General features: G+C 45.2%; 1 protein-coding gene across 1 annotated transcript in view; it reads left to right on the plus strand.

Moving 5' to 3' along the window:
• The window catches only part of DNAJB1 (DnaJ heat shock protein family (Hsp40) member B1), a 182,446-nt gene extending 160,343 nt beyond the window's left edge, over positions 1-22,103 (plus strand). Inside the window, exon 3 of the mRNA XM_044084548.1 lies at positions 19,912-22,103. Within this exon, the coding sequence (XP_043940483.1) occupies positions 19,912-20,142 (231 nt within the window). The 3' untranslated portion in view covers positions 20,143-22,103. The remainder of the gene's footprint in view (positions 1-19,911) is intronic.
• The last annotated feature ends 348 nt before the right edge of the window (positions 22,104-22,451 follow it).

Consider the following 22,451-nt stretch of genomic DNA (forward strand, 5'->3'; position numbering starts at 1 on the left):
AAGCCCTAACACTCTAGCCCAAAGGTTCCTAGAGTTCATAAACTCTAATGCCATGGAACAACTAGACACCATCCCCACAAGAGGAGAAAACATACTAGATCTCATCATCACGAACATGGGGACACAATGTTCAACATACGAAGTATACCCCTCATTGGTGAGATCAGATCATAAACTAATCTCACTGGAAGTCCACATCCCGCCCCCACCCCAGATAAAAAAGACCACAGTGAAGAACTTCTCAAAAGCCGACTTCACACTTCTTAAGACTGGTGTGGTTTCCTTCAAGGCCCCCGAGCCAGCGGAAACCATTACCCAAGCCGCTGAATCACTTACAAATGCCTTCTACCAGCACCTCCAGGACTGCATGGATCAGGCAATCCCAAACAAAACAAAGACTCTTTGCACCAAAGGCAAGCGCTCAGTCTGGTGGACCCCAGCCATAAATAAGCTCTACAATAAAAGGAGAAAGCTACTACAAGAGAGAGCAAAATCCTTAAAAGGGAAGACACCCTTGATCATTATAAGTAAAAAACTACGATCACTCATAAAATCATCCAAGGCAAATTTTGAGAGAAAAGTCGCTAAGGACTCAAAAGACAATCATAAGGCCTTTTTTAGCTATGTTAGAAACCTGGGAGGAAACTCCCAGATATGCTCAGAATTAGTTCAAAATGATGTAAAAATCACTGAACCAACAGACATTGCCAACATACTGGCTGACAGGTTCAGTGCAAATTTCTCCCCCCCCCAAAAGGAGAGATATCTATACCAGCGGATTGTAGTCCCCCAAACATCTCAAATGCTCAGGTGAAAACTGCTCTCTCCAAGGCGAAAAACACAGCATCTATGGGACCAGATGGTGTCCCGGTTGTGTGCTCCACGAACTCAATGAGGAATTAAACCCGCAGTTAGGGCAGCTGTTTAATCTTAGCCTCACCTCAGGATACGTACCCAAGGAGTGGCGTACAGCAACTGTGGTCCCACTTCACAAAGGCGGTGCCTCCACTGACCCTGGAAATTACCGCCCCATCAGCTTAACAAGCCTGGTCTGCAAAGCTATGGAGAGGATCATAATGGAACTCATAAATAAAGACATAGGGGACTTACAGACATTGGATCCAACCCAGTTTGGCTTTGTCAAGGGCAGATCATGCCTTTTAAATTTGGTTGACTTTTTCGAAATAGTCACCAAGGCCATTGATGAGGGCAAGGCAAGTCCACACAGCCTACCTTGACCTTGCAAAACCTTTCGACACAATACCCCACTCTGGTATCATTGAAAAACTCACCAGCTTAAATGTAAACCCATACGTCGCAAGATGGGTTGCAAACTGGCTAAGTGACAGAACCCACAGGGTCAGAGTTGCTGGCGCCATGTCAGACTCCAAGCCGGTCACAAGTGGTGTCCCACAGGGCTCAGTCCTAGGCCCCCTCTTGTTCGGCATTTACTTTTCAGAAGTACAGGCAAACACAGGAGGATTATGGCTGACAAAGTTTGCAGATGACTGCAAACTGGGCGCCATAGTTGAAAACACATCAGACACAGATATCCTTCAGAAGGGTCTCATAGAAACGGATAACTGGTGCCAGAGCCATGGCCTAAAGTTAAACGCCAAAAAAATGCATAGTCATATTGGGAAAAACAAGGTTACCCCTAGCTACCATATAGGTGGCAATCCACTAAGCACAGAAGAGGTTATCAGGGATCTGGGGACGCAGGTTGACAGTAACCTTTCGTTTGACACTCACGTTGCCAAAGTAGTTAGGAAGGCCTTCTACATTGCCCACCTGATCATGAAGGGATTCACATCTAGATCAAGGGAGGTCATTGTTCCCCTATACTCATCACTCATCAGACCAATGATTGAGTACAATGCCCCATTCGGAATGCATCTTACTCGACACCTGCAGCAATTGGAAAGGCCCCAAAAGTTCCTCACAAAAAGGATAAAGGGTCTCAAAAATATGTCTTATGCTGCCCGACTGAAGGAACTCCAGCTCTATTCAGTCGCATACCGTCTGCTCAGAGGTGACCTGTGCCTGACATACAAGGCCATGTCCAACCCGGAATTGATGAACATGCTCCACCTCAAAAAATCTAAATCCATCAGAACTACAAGAGCAAGAGACTTAAACCTTAACACGGTTATAAATAGGACGTGCTGGAGGGACAGATTCATCACCCAGAGACTCCCTATGCTGTGGAACAAAATCCCGGTACATGTGAGGCAGAGCACCTCGCTGGCTTTGTTCAAGAGAAATCTTGACCAATGGATGGGAGATCGCAGGTTTACCCCAGGGATCACCTCAGTGTCACTGCTGGACAGAGGCACGGCAAAATAATGGGCATAGTATCCTTCAAACTTAAGGGGTGGTGAAAGCCACGAAACTTTGGGCTAGGCTTATAAATGCCCTAGGGCAGATAGCCTAGTATGAACCTATGAACAGTATCTCATGTCATTGTTAAAGCAGAAAATGGTTACAAACATAAAGTCCTGACAGTAAAGAAATGCAGGATTTATTGCATGTAGTTGAACAAGTAGGAAAGCATATGCTGCAGTATGGTTTTGATTTATTAGAGGCTTCCTGTAGAGCCGCAGTTACAGGCTTAGTTATTCGAAGACATGCTTAGTTGAAAGAGCAAAGTTTAACTGACCATGTTAAAGTAAAATTATTGGATGCTCCACTACAGCATGGTACTTTGGTGTTAAGGCAGAAGAGGTGTTAAAGGAAATGGAGGATAAAGCAAAGTCAATGCAAATGGTGAAAGATTTCTTACAGGTTCAACCACCTAGATTTAGCAGAAACTGGCCTTCAAAAAAATGGTCCTTTCCAGTGTCAGACAGGCAACAAAGAGACAGATACAAACGCCCAAGAGGCAGATCTCAGCCCCAAGGCTCCTACAGACCTAAACAATGGGGTGCTTCAGCCCCCAAAGGAGAAGACAAATCACAACCTTATAGGAAACAGTCACAATGACTTCCCTCTGCAAATTCCAAGCTTTTATCAGTTGACAGCACCCCTAGGGGGAAAGCTAGCATTTTTCTCAAATTGGCACATGATCAGCCAAGACCAGTGGGTGCTGAATATAGTTTCTCAGGGGTACAGGTTCCACTTCCACACGCTTCCAAAACTAAAAGGTATGCCAAACCTGCCACAAAACCAATGGGCAGAGGCACAAAAACAGATTGCTGCTCTTATGGACATGGGAGCTATTCAAAAAGTTCCACAAAAAGAACCAGGACAAGGATTTTACTCAAGACTTTTTTCTTAGTACCCAGAAAAGACAAAGCCTGGAGACCAATACTGGTCCTGTCAATCCTAAATACTTTCCTGGATGTTCCAAAATTCAAAATGTTAACACTACAACAACTTCTGCCCATGCTGGGCAAGGAAGCTTGGCTAGTCACTTTGGATCTCAAGGAGGCATACCTCCACGTCCCAATCAGACAATCGTGCAGAAGATACCTCGGATTTATAGCAGGCTCAATGCATTACCAATTCTCTGCACTGCCCTTTGGCTTATCTACTGCGCCCAGGGTCTTTACAAAATGCCTGGCACCAGTAATTGCATTTTGCAGACAAAAAGGAATTCAAATATATCCCTACTTGGGCGACTGCCTTATTCAAGCAGAGAGCAAGGACGTTCTTCTAAAGCACCTGGTGTTTGTAAAAAGATTGCTAATTTGCCCAGGGTACACAGTAAACGAAAAGAAATCAAAACTAGTGCCCTCTCAAGAGATAATATTCCTGGGTGCAAGCTTAAATACAGCTGCCCAGATGGCTTATCTTACGCCACACAAACAAAGGTAACTGACTCATTATTTTTAAATGATGGCTACAAAGACCCAGCTCCCTGCAAGAAAAATTCTGCAGGCCCTGGGTTTCCTGGCACCCTGCATTCTACTAATTCCATATGCAAAACTGCATATGGGGAAACTACAATGGTATCTAAAAAGTGTTTGGACTCAGCATTGTCACAGCCTAGAGACCATCATAACCTTGATCCCCTGCCTACAGCATGAGTTTCGATGGTGGTCCCAGGCCTGTCACCACAACAAGGGACAGCCTTTCAACTTGCCTGCAGCCAGGCAGACAATAACAACAGATGCATCAGATTATGCCTGGGGAGCACATATGGCAGGAAAATGTATTCAGGGCACGTGGCCCAAGGAACAAATGCATCTTCACATCAATCAAAAAGAGATGCTAGCTGTACAGAATGCCCTGACAGCCTTCAAGGACCTAATACATCCAGGACAAATTTTAATAAAGACGGATGATACCACAATTATGTGGTACATAAACAAGCAAGGGGGCACACATTCCTACCCTCTATGCAAATAAGCCATGACTTTGTGGAACACAGCATTTGACCTACCAGGTACATCTGCAAGCACAATACCTGCCAGGAACAAAATATACACTGGCAGACAAACTAAGCAGAAATCTCATGGATCCTCACGAATGGAAGCTAAATCCACAAGTGTTAAACATAACAAGGGAATGGGGACGCCCAGACATGGATCTTTTTGCCTCCCCTCACAGTTGCCAAATACAGAAATTTTGCACAAGGACTTAATCACTCTCAAGCATGGAAAGTGGATGCTCTGTGATTCAGCTGGAAAAAGCTGACAGTCTATGCCTTCCCTCAGATGCCTCTTCTCACCAAGGTGCTTCTAAAAGTCAGACGAGAGGCCAAACATGATCCTGATTGCACCAGACGGGCCACACCAGCACTGGTACCCAATCCTAAAGACTTTGTCCCAAGGCCCACCTTGGCCTCTACCTCAAATCCCTCATCTTCTGACACAGCAAAACAATCAGATTCTGCACAGTCGACGCAGAACCTTAAACCTAGCAACATGGCAGATAATGTAGCCACTCAGACTGCATCTCTCTCTAAAGCTGTTATGGATGTAATTTTGGAAGCCAGGAGGCCCAGCACTAGGAAATCTTATGCAGAAAAATGGAAGAGATTCTGTGCTTGGAACCAGGCACAAAGGCTCGACCCACTGGTCCCCAATATACCTCAGATTTTGCAATACTTGACTGAGATGTTGGACAAAGGCCTATCTATTAAAATCCATGCCTCTGCCATTTCAGCTCATTACAGTGCGGATCCTCCTATTTCTTCACATCCTCTACTACAACAGTACCTCAGAGGGGCAAAGAATATAACACCCCCTAGGAGAGCACCAGTACCTACTTTGGACCTCAATTTTGTTTTAGAAAAACTAACACTGCCTCCATTTGAGCCAGCCAGCACAGCTGACCTTAAATTCTTGTTCATGGAAAACTGCTCTGCTCCTAGCAATAACTTCAACAAGAAGAGTCTCAGTTACAGGCATTGATGGTTGTGGAACCTTTCCTCATTTTTCATCAAGACAGGGTTTCTCTTAAAACAAACCCAACATTCATGCCAAAAGTGGTCTCCAATGTGGCCTTAAACCAAACCATTAATTTGCCTACTTTCTACCAAAATCCCCAGAATAAAGGGGAAAGACTTGTGCACGCTTTGGATATACACAGGCAGCTACGATTTTACTTGGACAAAACAAAAGCTTTTAGAAAGACTGAGCAACTGTTTGTAGCATATGCTGCAGGATCACAAGGAAAGCCTATTACAAAGCAGACCATCTCCAAATGGATAGCACACTGCATCCGCTTCTGTTATGCACAACATGGCAAATCTGTGCTTAGGGGCATTAGGCCTCATTCTACCAGAGCAGCAGCCACTTCAGCAGCTTTCCTCAGAGGAGTACCAACCAAAGACATATTAGAAGCTGCAACCTGGAGCTCAGTGCACACTTTTACCAAACACTACCACCTACCTCTCTACTCCAAATCCAGAGCAGGCTTTGCCACCGCAGTTCTGCAGGGCTTCTTAGCCTCGCCAAATCCAGTCTAGATCCAGCCACCCAACCTCAGCTTTGGGATTCTACCCAAGTGTAATGACTGCAACAGTGAAACACGATGAACATAGTACAGTTGTGTACCTACCATAAATGTAGATGTTTGAGTGTATTCACTGTTGCAGTCCAGATTACCCACCCACCATCCCCCTCTTTGCTGGGACTATTCTGTACTTCTCAACTCTATACAACCTATGTGGTGCATTTGCTTGTAGATGAATGAAATGTGTATAGTAATATATGCATAGTTGTTTGGCATATTTTTATCTTTTCAGCCTTCCTGTCTGGGGGCACCTGACATCTGGGGCAAGAAAAACTGAAGAAAATGGTGTTGGTTTCAACTTTTATACCCCTGGTGCACTGACTTCAGGGAAGAAGCGACAGCAGCTAACACCAGACCAAGACTTTGGAACTCGGGCCTACTGCGGTCGCCTGCCAGCAGGATAACCCAAGTGTAATGATAGCAACAGTGAATACACTCTAACATCTACATTTATGGTAGGTACACAACTGTACTTTTCACTCCTATACTCTGTTTGAATTTGAGCTCCCTTTTGATATTAAAACCCGTAAGCATGTTCCCCTGAGCACGTTCCCCTGAGCACATGACGTCCCTATTTCCCTGGCAGGGGGCATCCGTTCCGTCTCTGCTTGAACTGCCATTTTAATTTGGGTTGCTGGAGGTGCAGTTAATGCTTCATCCCACTTGTTACAAATCCCCAATGTTGGTGTAAATAATCAATGTGAAGTTGTTCTATTTCGCCATTCATTCTTACAGATGGGTTCGGAGCCGATCCTCGGCTCTGACTACTACAAAGCTCAAGGTCTTCAGATAGCTTGAGGCAAAGTCCCTATTCCATGATGCACCTAGAGTTACCCCAGATCTAGTTTGCTGCTGCATTAGATCGGAGGTTCTTGCTAGCTCAGGCCAGTAAAAACCTTATTTCTTCAAATATTTTTCATAGTGTTGATAATTCTTTCTAAATAGTTTTAGATACTTAGATAAGCTCTTACAGCTTTTTGTGTAGTTTCCCTTCCATTGGTGTGCCTCTTTCTTAAATTACTAGTTGGCCTTGTTTTCTTAGGCCTGGTTTAGATTTTAGTGTGTGCTTAGTGACCTTTCTGTCACAGCTTTCTTTATTAGTAGTTTAGTTGCTAGTGTGTGCTTAGTGACCTTTTGTCACAGCCTTAAAATAGTTAAAAAGCTTGGATTTTAGTGTGTAATAGTGTGTAGTATTGTGTGCCTTTAGATAGTGACTTTCTATCACAACTTTGATATATTTATCTATCTTCAGATTAGAGAAATAGTTTTTGTGTGTGTGACTACTATTTAGCCCATAGTTTTTAAAGGGCTTGTTTGATTATTATTTGGGTGTGTCCAGTTTTACTGCACCCTCTTTTGATACTGTGTGTTTTAGAATGGCTGACCAAGACAAACACCCTAAATCAAGATTTAAAAAATGCCCTAAATGTGGGCAGAAAATGTCTGTCACTGGCAGTCATGTAAACTGTGTTTATTGTTTGGGAGCATTGCATCTCCAAGAAAGCTGCTCCATATGTCATTCTTTTCTCTTCTAGGGTTCTCCAGGAGAGAAAGAGAAAAACTGATAGAGGTTTACTTAAACCTTCATTCCAAAAAGCTTTGAGCGACCAAGATGGGTCCAATAAGTCCCCAAAGTCTTCCGAGACTTCTGAGAGTAAGAAATATAAAAAGTCTTCGCTGGTTCCACAGACGTCGGAGCTGACAGTCTTATCCTTTCAGAGCCGGTCCCCAGTTTTGGAACCTGTATCCGAAGTGCCCAAGTCTCAACTCTTAGTCTGTACCACCTTCTATCCACTAATCTCAGTCTTCGATTAGCCTTTCCGATTTTGGATGTGGATTGTATGGTGCAGAAGCTTTTACAGGCACCGGCCTTTGCTAAATTCTTATCGCCTCCAACCCAAGCAGCTTCGGAACTGAAGACCTCTATTACCAGCTACTACTCTTCCTCCTCTGAGCCATACCGGTCCTTCGGAGCCGGAGGACTTTAACTTGTGGATCGTGGAGCCTTTGGAGCAGACGCCTGCTCCGGTGTCTTCGGCTTCATTTACTCGGACTTCCTCGGCACCGATCGAGGAATCTAGGAGCCGACACTTTCTGGTCGGGTCCAAGGAGGATAGTCAGACCAACTTGTTGGTTCCCACTCTGCCTCTCAGGGCTTCGGCTCAGATGAGCTCGGCTCCTACCTCTGGCTCAGAACCCACTGTCCCGGTGCCGGGGGTATCAACTGTTTTTCCTCTGATCCGTCGGTCCCTTCACATCGGAGCAGAGGTGCCTTCGAAGCCATGAGAGGAGTTATGTCTCCTAAGACATCTTACGACTTCAGGTCCGGCTACCTCCTCCCCTAAAGCACCTGTCTGCTTCTGCTTCACAGATCCTTCCCAAGTGTAGAGACCCAGAGCCTTAGGAAGCCCCATTGGGTGGTCCCTGCTCTTCCGAGACCTCACCAGAAGCCCCCACTGATGAGGTTCCCAGGAAGAGAATCTGTAAGAGGAAGCATCTAGACTCCCCACAGGAGTCCCTGACATCTGATACCAACTTGGATGAATCTAAAGGGTCCCCACGGTGCCCCTCTGAGGAGGATATCTCATTTGCTGAGATATTAGAAATTCTTGGGCAGAGGGGTGACTGTCAGTCCACCAACCCTACAGAAGACGAGTCTGTTCTCCTAAAGGCTTTCGGCTCTCAGGTCTCCACCTCTTGGGTGTCTCTGCCCCTCGATGAGCTCATGCAGCTGGTTTCACGAAGGGTGTGGGAGTCTCCGGACACCATGGAGCCTGTCCCCAGGAGGCCTAATAAATTTATCTCTGCTCCCCAGGACAAATCTTTTCTCACCAAGGGTGTGCCAATTGATGCCATGGTGGAGATGGCAGCCACCAAAAAGGAAATTTCAGAAATTTCCTATTCTATCCATCCTCCTAACAGAGATTCTAGGATTATGGATAGATATGGGAAGCGCACATGTAGTTCAGCAGCCTTTGCACTCAGTGAACAATCTAACCCATTTTACTAGACAGCAAAGAGATCTCCTTAAAGAGCTGGGAGATGCTGTTCAGGGTACAGTAACTGCGGGAGCTTCAGGTAAAGTTGCCTCCCAGCTTTCTACCCCTCAACTCCATAGTTAACTCGTCCATGCGCCTCATTTCGTATGCAGCTGATGGAACAAGCAGGGCAGCGGGTACAGGAATTGGTCTTGGGAGATGCTCCTGGATGCGCATGCATTCCTTTGCGGAGCCCTTCAAGTCATCCTTTGTAAATACCCCTTTTGATGGCTCGTCCCTTTTTGGGCCCAAAGATAAGGAAACTTTGACCAGGTGTGAGCAGGAAGGAAAGACTCTCTGCCATCGGGAGTCTGTTTTTCCACCCCTGCCAGTCCCTACGACCCCAGGGGTCAAAGGGGAGGGAAGATGTAATTCCAAAAAGCCCAAGGAGCCTTTCAGGATACACGTGGTGAACCCCCCTCCAGGGGCAGAGGAGGGGGCAATAATGGAAGACATCTCCCTTGTGGCAGAGGGGGTCCGCAAAACCAGGGCAACAGAGATCACTTCTTTGGGAAGCCCTACCAGTGCACCTGAAAGGCCCGACTGTCCTACTCTGGAGGCAGTCGGGGGTTGCTTATCTTTGCATCAAGACGCCTGGCTCAAAGTTACAAATGACATCTGGGTACAAAGTATCATTTCTAGAGGACATTTCATTCTTTTCGCCACACCCTCTCCACTGACTTAAGACAAATCCCGGATGTTCCACCAGTTACAGGGAACAGGCAACAATAGAGGTCTGATCGTTGCTAACAAAAAGTCATCCAACCAGTCCCAGCAGACCAGATAGGATCCGGAACTTACTCAAGATTCTTTTTAGTTCCAAAAAAGACAAGGGACTGGAGATCTATATTGGACCTCAGCAGACTAAACAGATCTGTCAAGAAAGATAAGTTTCAGATGGTCACACTTCAGTCGATCTTTCCTTTTTAGGGAAAGACCATTAATGTGCTCGATAAATCTCCAGGATGCGTACTACCACATAGAAATGGCCAGACCATCCAGGGATCATCTGCGCTTCTGGCTGGGAGCCAATCATTACCAGTTTCGAGCCCTGCCCTTTGGTCTCACTACAGCCCCCAGAGTGTTCACCAAATGCATGGTAGTGGTCATGGCTCACCTGAGACATTTAGGATTCCAGGTGTTTCTGTACCTAGACGATTGGCTCCTCACTGCCAGGCATCAGCTCATTCAAGCCAGGGACACCGCCACCACTTGACATCAACTCATTCAAGCCAGGGACACAACTCTTTCACTTTGCAGTCAGCTGGATATTATGATAAACTAGGAGAATCTGCCTTGTTGCCATCGCAGCATACTGGTTTTATCGGAGCAGAAGTGGACACCACCACCATGCTGAGTCTTCCAGTAGAAAGAGTCTTACTATTCCGTCAGCAGGTCTGCAGTCTGATATCCAAAAACAAGGCTTCAGCATCAGAAGTACTAAAATTGTCAGGCATGATGGCAGCTGCAGTTTTGGCCATACTGCTGGGACGAATGCACATGCGGATTCTGCAATGGCTGCTGTTCACTCAATTTATTTTACCAAGAGCTCCCAATGTCTCGCCTTATGATCTCAAACTCATGCAAAAAGTATCTTCACTGGTGGTTGACCTTTCCATGTTATGATAGGTCATCCTTTTGTTCTACCCCCAGCAGCGGTCACTGTGACCACGGATGCTTCCCTGATGGGGGGGTGCATTTTCAGGGAAGAACAGCCCAAGGCACATGGACTGATCAAGAGACCCATCTGCATATCAATGTCCTAGAGGTGAGAGCAGTACTTCAGCGTTGCAGTACCTCCAGGACTCTTCGTCTGGGTACAGTTGCGATTCACAGGCATGTCCGTGGTTTGGTACTTGAACAAACAAGAAGGAACCAGATCCTACCCCCCTTTGTCGCGAGGCCCTTAGAGTATGGCAGTGGGCTATATCCAACCAGTGCTTTGTTAGCAACGCATATCCCAGGTAAATCCAACGTGATAGCAGACAAGCTGAGCAGAGCAATTCTGTTACTTCACGACTGGTCCCTCAAGAAAGAAATAGCAGACAAGATATTCCGCAGGTGGGGCCAGCCATGCTGCGACCTTTTCACCAACCACATGAACACGAAATGCAGAAGCTACTTTTCCCCCGAGTCCCCCTCCGGGAGAAGCCCCAAGGGACACACTTGAACATGATTGGCCTCCGGGTCTCCTGTATGCATTCCCACCAATCCCGTTGATACCCAAGGTACTACAGAAAGCAAAAGCCCTGGGAAGAACCATCATTCTAATAGCCCCTCATTGGCCTCATCAGATTTGGTTCCCCTTCCTTCGACTTCATCTTTTGGAGGACACTTGGATTCTGGATCCAGTTCCAGATCTTCTGACGCACTCATCGGGGGAACTTCATCCCTCTCTTCATTCCCTGAAACTGACAGCTTAGCTGCTCCAATTCCCATCATAGCCAGGTTCCATAACCTTTCTAATGAGACCAAGCAAATTCTCATATCCTTTCATAAATCCTGTACAAGGAAGCTATACTTTAGCAAATAGAAAAAATTTTCTGTATGGGCCTCTCAAAACAGCATTGATCCCTACCTAGCCCCTATGGCCTCTATATTAGAGTTCTTGACTATGATCTTCAACAAAGGAGCTGCAGCAGCAACATTTTGGGTTCAACTTGCTGCCATGTCTAATTTTTCATCTTAGATGTAAAGGGTTGAACATTGTGACACAAACTATCCAAAGCTCAAAGGGACATTTCATGTCAGACCACCTGTGAAATCTCCCTATACCCCATGGAATCTAAATTTTATGCTTTCTCGCATTATTCTCCCTCCATTCGAACCAGCTTCCTCATGTGACTTCAAATTTTTGTCATGGAAGACCATTTTTTCAGTAGCTATTACTTCTGCTTGCAGAGTATCAGAGCTTCAAGCCTTGTCCATTAAGCCTCCTTATTTGATTTTCCATGCTGACAGTCTCACTTCGAACTAACCCCTCCTTTTTGCCTGAAGTTTGCACTGAAGCTAATCTTAATCAAATTATTGATTTGCCAGTTTTCTTCCCCAGTCACTCCAACAATTTAGAATATATGCTGCACAAACAGCTCAGATTTTACTTGGATAGAAGAAAAGATTTTAGGAAATCTGAACAGCTTCTCGTTTCCTTTTCAGACTCCAGGAAAGGTATGCCAGTGGCTAAAACGACCCATGTTAAGTTGTCTATCTCGCCTTCATTCTTGCTGGATGGGTTCGGAGCCGACCTCGGCTCCGACTCGGCCACTCTAAAAGCTCGAGAGTTGGTTCCACCGGCTCGAGGCTCCCCTTATATCCCACAATGCTAGGCGAGAGTTACCTCAGATCTCGTTTGCCGCTACAGCTTTGAGGTTGGTTGTTTCTACCGGTTCCTGGTGAGTGTTGGCTTTTTATACTAAAAAGTTATTCTTTTTCCCCTTTTTAACTTTAATTCTTCTCAAATTAGTGTAGGATATAGTTCTTTATCCCCGACCCTATTTTTCCCCGTTTTCTTATTAAAAGAAACGTTGGTTCTTCCCTTGGGCCTTTGGCCTTCCCTCCCTAGGGTGTGTTTGTGTAGTTACTTTAACTTTTTTGTGCTTAATTTCTAGTATTTTTACTAAAATTGTTAATTAATTTTAGTATTAATAATTTTTCTGACAGGATATAACTGTGTGTTTGGTGTGTGCTAGTGTATACCTGTCAGTTAGGATAATGTCAAAGGAAGCAAAGGTCTTGATTCAAGAAGTGTGATGCGTGCTGTCAGAAAATGTCTCTGACAGACGCTCACACTTCTTGTGTCTATTGTCTGGGGTTTGCACCTGCAGGACTCCTGTGCTGTGTGCCATGGCTTCAGCCCCAGGGTCCTGCAGGAGAGAAAGAACAAGTTAATTTTGAGAGGCTTGTTAAAACCAGAGGATTCCCTGTCAGTTTCAACAGGGAAGCCCTCTAAGGCATCGAGGTCTTCGGCTCCGGCTTCTGAGCCGAGACCTCAGGTTGTTCAACCTTTGCCTTTATCGGCTCCGGCTGGAGCCGATAAGACTCAGTCCACAGTTTCTGTGGCTTCCTGGGCTCCGGCCGGAGCCGAGGTTATCGAGGTACCCGTGTCGGCCCCGACAAGATCTTCGGAGCCGACAACCAGAAAGAGGTCTAGGTCACCTTCTCTTGGCTCCGTTCATTCGGCTCCAGGATCTCCCCTGCTGTCTGAACGGAGCCAAAGGTCTCATTCCTCTAGGTCATCGAGGCTTTCCGATCATGACCTTCAGAGGGTGGTGAGTCGACTACTTAAGTCCGAGGCACTAGCCCAGATGCTTCAGAGCCCGACTCATCAGTCGGTGCCTGCCCCGGTCCATCTACTTTTTCCTCCTTCGACTCTTTTGAGTTTGGAGCCGGGTCGTGTCGGAACCGAGACTGTGGTCACTTCGGAGCCGAGACAATTGTCTTCGCCCGCTGCCGGCTCCATTTTCTTCCGTGGAGGAATCTCGGCGCCGACTTCCCTCGTCGGCTCGAGGGGTGAGTGGCATCGGACCCTTGTCCGACCCCCTCTCCCTCTCGGTGCTTCGGCTGGTGAGTTCGGCTCCGACATCGGCCTCGAGCCATCACTGTCGGTGCCGAGGGGGTCCTTAGCTCCTCGGAGCGGGACCTCTGGCTCTGCCTGACAGGGGTGCTTTCGAGGTCATGCGGAGTGTGTTAGAGCCTGGCTCTACTCCACAGTCGGCTCCAGCCCCTCCCTCTATGCTGCCTCAGGGTAAGTCGACTCACTCCCTCATCCCGGACCGCAGAGAGCCAGCTCCTCAGGAGCCCCTTTAGGGATTTCATCCTCTTCCGAGGCCTCTCCTGATTTGGCAGAAGAGCCCCTCGGAAGAGGAAGTGCAAGAGGAAGCACATTGACTCACCTGAGTCTATCACGCCGGACACAGATCTGGATGATTCTGAGGGTTCCCCGTTCCCCTTCTGAAGATGTCTCATTTGCAGACATTCTGGAGATCCTTAAACAGAGGGGAAATTGGCCAGCCCTCAACCCTTCGGAGGACGAATCTGTGTATCTTGAGGCGCTTTGGCTCTCGCCCTTCCACCTCCTGGGTGTCCCCCTTGACCCCCTCATGCAGGTGGTTGCTAAGAAGGCATGGACGGCTCCTGATTCAGTGGACCCCACTCCCAGGAGACCCTCCAAATTCATCACAGCTCCATCAGACAAGCAATTTTTATCAAAAGGAGTTTCTGTGGATGCTATGGTGGTAGCTGCCGCCACAAAGAAGGAACTGGCTGATCCTTCAGTGCCTGTCCATCCACCTAACAAGGAATCTAGGTCCATGGATAGGTACGGAAGCGGATGTTCTCCTCAGCGACATTTACCATGCGTTCGCTGAATTACCTGTGCCATTTCACTTGCCTTCAAAGGGACTTGGTCAAGGAAGCGAGTGAAATGTTGAAGGACCCTACAGCTGCCGGTTTCCAAGAGAAAATGAACGCGCAGCTGGCTATCCTTAATTCCATTTCCAACTCCTCCATGCCTCCTCTTATGCGGCCGATGGAGCGAGCAGAGCAAGAGGGACAGGGGTAGCCTTACGTAGGCACGCCTGGACGAGGCTATGCAACTATGCGGAACCTTTCAAGATCTCATTCACGAAGTCCGCTTTTCATGGATGACCTCTTTTTGGTCCTCAAGTGAAAGAAACCCTGACTAGGTGCAAGACTGATGGCAAGACCCTTTCTGCCGCCGGAGTCCGTTTTCTACTCCTTCTAGGCCTTACCCCAAAGGCCAGAAAGGTGGAAAGATGTGGTTCCGTAAACAATCTCAAGGGACTTCCTGACGACAGAGTCGCTTCCCGCCAGAGGCAGAGGCGGAATAACAATGGTAGACGCCGCCCTAGAGGCAGGGGGTCCGCAGAACCAGGGCAATCGGGAAGCCTTCCTGACAAGCCCTTTCAGCATCCCTGAGGTGTTGCCCCGCTGCCCATCTTCGAGGCAGTCGGGGAAGATTGTCACTGTACCCAGAAGCCTGGCTATCCCTGACTCAAGACAAATGGGTACAGTCCATCATTTCAAGGCTATTCTATCCCCTTTCTTCGCTTTCCAAATCAGTCAAAAATCCCTTCCAGATGTTCCACCCGCTCAAAGGGATATAGCAGCTTTGGAAATTTCAAAACTGCTTGCAAAAAGAGCAATTCAGTTAGTGCCAGCAGACCAACAAGGATCCGGAATCTACTCAAGGTTCTTTTTAGTTCCAAAGAAAACAGGGGACTGGAGACCGATTTTGGATCTCAGTGTCTTGAACAAATCAGTCAAGAAAACAAGGTTTCGGATGGTCACGCTGCAATCCATTCTTCCCCTTTTGGGCAAAGGAAACTGGATGTGCTCTATAGACCTTCGGGATGCGTACTATCACATAAAAATGAACAGACGCTCCAGAAGATTCAGGCTGGGAACCAGTCATTTGCAGTTCAGGGCCCTGCCCTTTGGTCTCACCACTGCCCCCCGGGTGTTTACCAAATGCATGGCAGTGGTAGCTTCTCACCTGAGATGACAAGGATTCCAGGTGTTTCCATATTTGGACGACTGGCTTCTCACAGCTCCCACCAAGCATCTCCTTTTGATGGCCAGAGATTATACTTTTCGCGTTTGTCAAAAACTGGGTATTTCAATAAATTGCGAAAAGTCTGTTTTGTCGCCTTGTCGTACTATTACCTACATAGGCTAAATTTAGATACTATAAACATGTCTGCAACGCTAACGAACCAAAGGATATCAGACATTCACAAATTGGTGTCACTTCTTCTCAACAACAACAGAGCCAAAGCCAGGTTAGTTCTAAAGGTGTTGGGAATCATGGCAGCGCCATACCTCTCCTCCCATTGGCCAGATACCACATGCGGATCCTTCAGTGGATGCTTTTTCTCAATGGTCATACCAGGAACTTCCAATGTCTCACACCATTATGATCACGCAAGCGTGCAAAAGCATCTCATGTGGTGGATGTCTTCCCCAGCTCCTGTCGGGAAGACCATTTGTTCCACCTCCTCCGGTTGCTACTCTGACAACGGATGCCTCCCTGATCGGGTGGGGGCATTATCAGGGCAGGACAGTCCAGGGCACATGGCAACCAAACGAATGCCACTTGCACATAAATGTTCTGGAGATGAGAGCAGTGCTTTTAGCGTTGCAAGCCCTTCAAGACTCTCTTCCCTTAGGAACGATTGTAATCCAGACAGACAACATGTCTGTAGTGTGGTACATCAACAAACAAGGCGGAACCAGATCATACCCCTGTGTCGAGAAGCACTCAGACTGTGGCAATGGGCGATTTCTTCTCAGCGTTTCTGATAGCAACGCACATCCCCGGAAGTCCAATCACATTGCGGACAAGTTGAGCAGAGCTATACTCATGCCTCACGAGTGGTCTCTGAAAGACTCTGTAGTGAGAGAGATATTTCTCAAGTGGGGTCAGCCTTGCTGCGATCTTTTGCTACTCCCCAAAACAGCAAGTGCAGAGAATACTTCACTCTATTCCCTTTACCAGGCCAACCCAGCAGGGACGCTCTAGTCCAAGTTTGGCCCCGGGACTTCTGTATGCATTTCCTCCTTTCCTCTCATCTCTCAAGTAATACAGAAAGCTATCGCTCAGAAGGCCTCATTGATCCTCATTGCTCCTTACTGGCCTCGACAAGTGTGGTTCCCCTTTCTACATCAAGTATCTCTTGAGCGACCGTGGAGTCTGGACCTAGTTCCAGATCTTTTGATCCACCAATCGGGTCAGTTTCACCGCTCCCTCCACTCTCTGAACCTCACTGCTTGGTTCCTCCAGTGCCAACCGTAGCCAGGCTTCCTCATTTATCTCACTCGGTTAGAGATATATTGATAGCTTCCCATAAATCTTCCTCTGCAAAGATTTATTTGAGTAAGTGGAAACGCTTCTCATATTGGGCACAAGGAAAGGACATAGATCCTTTCACCGCTTCCATCCAACTAGTCCTTGATTTTCTTGCTGAACTCTTCCATGCAGGTTCATCTCCATCTACTCTTAAGGTTCAGTTGGCAGCTATTTCTAATTTTCATGTGGGCATTTCTGAATCTGCCCTAATGTCCCACAAACTTTGCAAAGCCTTTTTGAAAGGAGTTTTTCTTCTCAGACCTCCTATAAGAAATCCTCCTTCTCCTTGGGACCTAAATTTAGTTCTTGCTTCCTTGATTCTTTCCCCTTCGAACCTGCAGCTTCATGTTCCTTGAAATTATTATCATGGAAAACTCTCTTTCTGGTGGCTATCACATCAGCTAGCAGAATCTCAGCACTTCAAGCACTCAGTCGTCGCTGTCCTTATCTTTTGTTCCATAAGGACAGAGTTTCCTTACTAACTAACCCGTCCTTTTTGCCTAAGGTGGTTTCAACATCAAATCTAAACCAAAGCATTGACCTCCCTGTCTTTTTCCCAGAGTATTCAAATAGGTCTGAACAAAATTACACTGCCTGGATGTTCATCGTCAATTAAGGTACTACTTGGACAGGACGAAACAATTCAGAAAATCTGATCAGCTGTTTGTCTCCTATGCGGAAAGCAGAAAGGGACTTCCAGTTTCAAAGGTATCATTATCCAGATGGCTAACATCTCTGATTACCCTTGTTTATGAGATTAGACACCAAAACTGCCTAATAAACCTAAAGCCCATTCCACCAGAGCTTTGGCTACTTCTCTAGCCTTCCAAGACAGACTGCCTATTGACACCATTTGTGCAGCGGCTACTTGGGCTACTCCTCACACTTTTATTTCCCATTATAAGTTGGATTTAGCTTCTAGGCATAGAGCTAATTTTGGTTCCACTGTTCTCAGGAGTCTGTTCCGTTAGGCCACCCGGGACAAGGTGCTAGGACGCTGTCCCATCCAGCAAGAATGAAGGCGATAGACAACTTAACATATAGAAGTTATGTTCTTACCATAACGCTCCATGTTAGTTGTCTTCTTCTCGCCTTCTTCTTAAGGCCCCACCCTCCTTCCCCCTGGCCTGGACAGACCTAGAGGAGTTGTGATCGTGACCTCTCTTTCTACCACCTCTTTCTTAGTCATATGCTATTATGCATATTTCTTGTTTCAGGATATAGGTCACCCCGTTTCTTCCTGCTGTTAGAGGTGGATTCTGTTTTACAGTTATACTGTTATTGATATAAGCTGGGTTAGCTTACAAACGAGATCTGAGGTAACTCTCGCCTAGCATTGTGGGATATAAGGGGAGCCTCGAGCCGGTGGAACCAACTCTCGAGCTTTTAGAGTGGCCGAGTCGGAGCCGAGGTCGGCTCCGAACCCATCCAGCAAGAAGAAGGCGAGAAGAAGACAACTAACATGGAACGTTATGGTAAGAACATAACTTCTATTTTGATTGCATCACATTTGCTTACTCTGCTGCTAATATGCTCTTACAACATAAAATTAAGGCTCACTCCAGCAGAGCAGTGTCTACATTATCTGCCTTTTCTGACAGACTTACTATAGATAACATTTGTGCAGCAGCCACTTGGTCAAGACCTCATATCTTTATCACTCATTTCAAAGTTGACAAGGCCTCCTGAAAAACATACTCCCGTGTGCCACCCGAGATGGATGGTGCTTGGGACACTACCCATCTGTAAGAATGAACGGCGAGATAGAACAAGTTCACATAAAGAAGTTATGTACTTACGATAATGTTCCATGCAAGTTGCTCATCTCGACTTCATTCTTACTTCCCACTCTCTTCCAAGGTTTTTTCAAAGACAGAGATGCTTATTTTTCCTGGTTGCTCAACCCTTCTATAGCTTTCTCTTATGAAGTGATAGAGTGACATATGATATTTTACGCAGCAAACAAGATCTGAGGTAACTAGGGGCATCATGGGATAGGGACTTGGCCTCGAGCTATCTGAAGACCTCGAGCTTTGTAGTAGGCCAACTCGGAGCCGAGGATCTGCTCCGAGTCCATCTGTAAGAATGAAGGCGAGATGAACAACTCCCATGAAATGTTATAGTAAGTACATAACTTTATTTTATTTTTAAGGTTCCTGCTTCATTGAAGAGTTAAGGATGCAATTGGCATGTTTTACTTAGCTGCAGCATCATAAGCAAAGGTATAAAGTGTAAGTGATTTGCCCTTTATTTCAGATGGTTAGAGTTTCTTCAGTGGCTTAAGTATGTTGAGCTTAAATCTGTGTAGTTTAAATTTTCTGGCACTTCAGTGTTATATGAACTCACTCCTGTAATGTTAATGGGACATCATGTTTTTTTTTTAAGATCCATGATTGGTTAGGGTTTCCGTATTTGCTAGCTATTTTAGTAATTGACATATCCGCATCAAACTAATGGGTGAGTAACGTTCCAACCATTTTTATCATAACGTATGCATGCTTTATTAAGCAATGTTTCACTCCATAGTGCATTGTCAGCAGTCACTTAATCAGATGTCCAGCCTGCCAGCAGTTAGGAGTGTGACTGCTGCCTAGAGCTTAAAGTGAAAAGGAAATACTAAATGTGAACGGTGTTTTTGCACCTGAAAAGATTTTATCTTTTTTGTTCCTTGGTTAGCGGACGTCATTTTTTCACCTTGTAATGTTCTTGATTTATGGTACTGAATACTGCAAACAGTAGTGTTACAGTGGAACAAAATCACTGGTACCACCTCCAGGCTGACTCTGTCGTCCCCCCCCCCCCCCACTGCTGGGGGATAAAAAGGGGCCAATTGACCAAGAGGGTTAGGGTGATGATGCAGAACAAAAGCTTTACTTGCTTGACTTGGGAAATGCACAGCTAGCACACTGCCGATATGGCTAATGCAGTACACTGATGGCCTTCATTGAGAAGGTTTTGCAGGTGTAAATTTGAAAAACAATAGGTATATATATTTTTTTGTTCTTGAAGCTATGCTAAAATGATGCTTCCCTTCTTCCTCTCTAGGCTTTGTGTGGTTGCAAAGTGAAGTATCGAACTTTGGACGATAGGAGTTTGTCATTAACAGTGAGTGACATCATCAAGCCAGGAATGCGGCACAGAATTCCAGGAGAAGGACTGCCATTCCCAAAGAACCCTACTCAGAGAGGGAATCTTATTTTGGAATTTGAGGTGCAATTCCCAGACAGAATTCCCCAGGCTTCTAAAGAAGCTTTGAAGGATATACTGCCAGCATGAAATGCTCTTTTTATGTATGACATGTATTGGAATAGCTTGAGTCACAAGTTTAAATTGTATATTTTTTAAATATAAAAAATGGCAGGGCGATCGTTCACCTGTGTCTGAATAACAAACACAGGATTATTGCTGCCTTTAAGCATCTCTGTATAGAGATGTTTTAAGTACTTGGTGTTTACTCCTTTTATGGTCATCTGAATGGCTTTTTTTTTCTGCAGTCCAGACTACAACAGACTGCTACATTTCTGCCAGCCATACTTGGATAACCTTTGGAGGAGCAAACATGACTGCCATTTTAAAAGGTATTGAGTTTTATTGGTGGTTGATATTGATTAAATTAGACTGGAGAGTAAAAGTCTATAGTTACAGCTTGGTTAAGGTCACCATTCTGAGGTAGATGAATATGGCTAAAGAGTAAAGGAAATGTGCAGTTGGAGACTCTCCTTAAAAACTGAGGAGCACAAACATCTGCTATAATTTTTAAATGTTTGTATCAGGTTTATTGTTGGTTACTGGTGAAATCAGAAGTCTATTGTTAAAGCTTGACCAATGTCAACAGTTCTGAGACAAATTAATTTGGTTCAGGAGTATAGGTAATGTGCAGTTGAGCAATTTTCCTTACAAAATTAAGACTGCCTTATTTTGGTGTGAATTTCCCTGTCCCCCTTTTTTCTGTCTATATTCCAGAATTTCAGTAGATACACATTGTGATTAATATTGGCCAGAACATATTTAAAATCTGTCTGTATCCCAACTTTTCCTATTTTTGTTATGATAGTTAATAAGGAGGCACCGGTAATTCACTAAACAGTTGAGGTGCCCTGTATGCAGTCTGCATGCCCTTCCTTTGTGTTTGTTTTGTCTGGTGCTAGTCTCTTTCCATATCCCAGAAACTTGCTATAGGTGAATTGTCAGTCCTTCAGATTGCCAATAGACATGCATCATTAATGTCCTAGCAAGGATTAGTTTCTTTGTTTTGTGCCACAGACTGCTGGGTTAAGCTCCAAGCTTCCATGTGACCTGAACTCACAAGTGGATTGAAGAATAAATGATTCAATTAAGGCAATTCTCCCCAGTAACCCATAAAAGAGACAAATTATAATCTCATCTCTTGTATTCTTAGTTTGTCATGCATTAGGACAACATAGAAAGGTGTTCATTTTTTGAACAAGTGTTGCACATGACATTTCTATACAGCATTACTTGAGTGGTCCCAGAATTCCTGATTAATCTGGCTGTACTGTCTCGGCTCTGATTTGATGCCTTATTTGTGCATCTTATTTTCTTGTGTACATAATGATTTTTTTTAAATAGGCCAAGAATAAAGGTATCCAAGACTGACATGTAAAGGATGAAATGTGCAAGTATGTAATTTGAAAGAAATTGCCTGTTTATTTGTGGTATAAATATGGTTCATGCAGTAATGTCACAGATAGTGCTCAAGTTTTTGAAGGGTTTGTGGCTGTCCACCATCACGTTTCCAGGATACATTGAGAAGGTGTAGGTCCTTCTCCATTATTCTAAAATGGTGTATTTTGTTGGTTACACGAACTCTGTAGTCAAGCAGATGTTAGGCCTTGGGGTTGGTTACATGCTGTATGAAATGTCAGCAGTAGGCATCTTTCAAGCACTTGTCTGGGATTACAAAACAGCACACATTTTTCTGTTGTATTAAATAGTTGAAAAGATGAATTTGTATATTTTTAAACATTGTTTCTTTTGCTTGATGTATATTACATGTATACTAATGCTTCAGAAAACTTGTGATTGTTGGAGTGCAGGAGCACATCCAATGAGTGTTTTTAACCCTTTCTGGAATGTTCTGCTAAGTAGATTGGGTTAAATTTGTCCTTTTTATAAAAGGATTGCTTAGCAAAGGTAAGGGACCAAAAGTTACAAACTCAACAGAGCTCAAGTTGAGTGTTTATGTTCAAAAATAAAATTTCTTGTGTTATACAGAAGATTACACAGTGTGCTTTTAGTTTGTGTGTTGTGTAAGTTTGTTTACAAAAATGTTATGTGGCTAAAATATGACCTGCCCCTTACTTTTTTGCCTTTTCTAAAAACATTTCTTTAAGAAACCGATCCAGCTGAGGTTAAATTCCCCTCAGTCCTTGTTTTGCCTCAGTGCTTAGACATGGTTGTGATCTTCAGAATGCCAAGTGCTCCACCTGTTAGGCATTCTTCAAGATTTAAACAAGCTTGTATTTTTGCGAGTCTGTGGTTACTGTCATAGAGCTCCTTTTTACTTTGACTGGACTTTACTGCTCTCCCTTGTGTCATGGGCATTAAACCTTCTTCTTTGCCTA

Source organism: Protopterus annectens, chromosome 9.part0 (genome assembly GCF_019279795.1).
Source record: "Protopterus annectens isolate FY-2018-M chromosome 9.part0, PAN1.0, whole genome shotgun sequence".
NCBI classification, from domain to species: Eukaryota; Metazoa; Chordata; order Ceratodontiformes; family Protopteridae; genus Protopterus; species Protopterus annectens.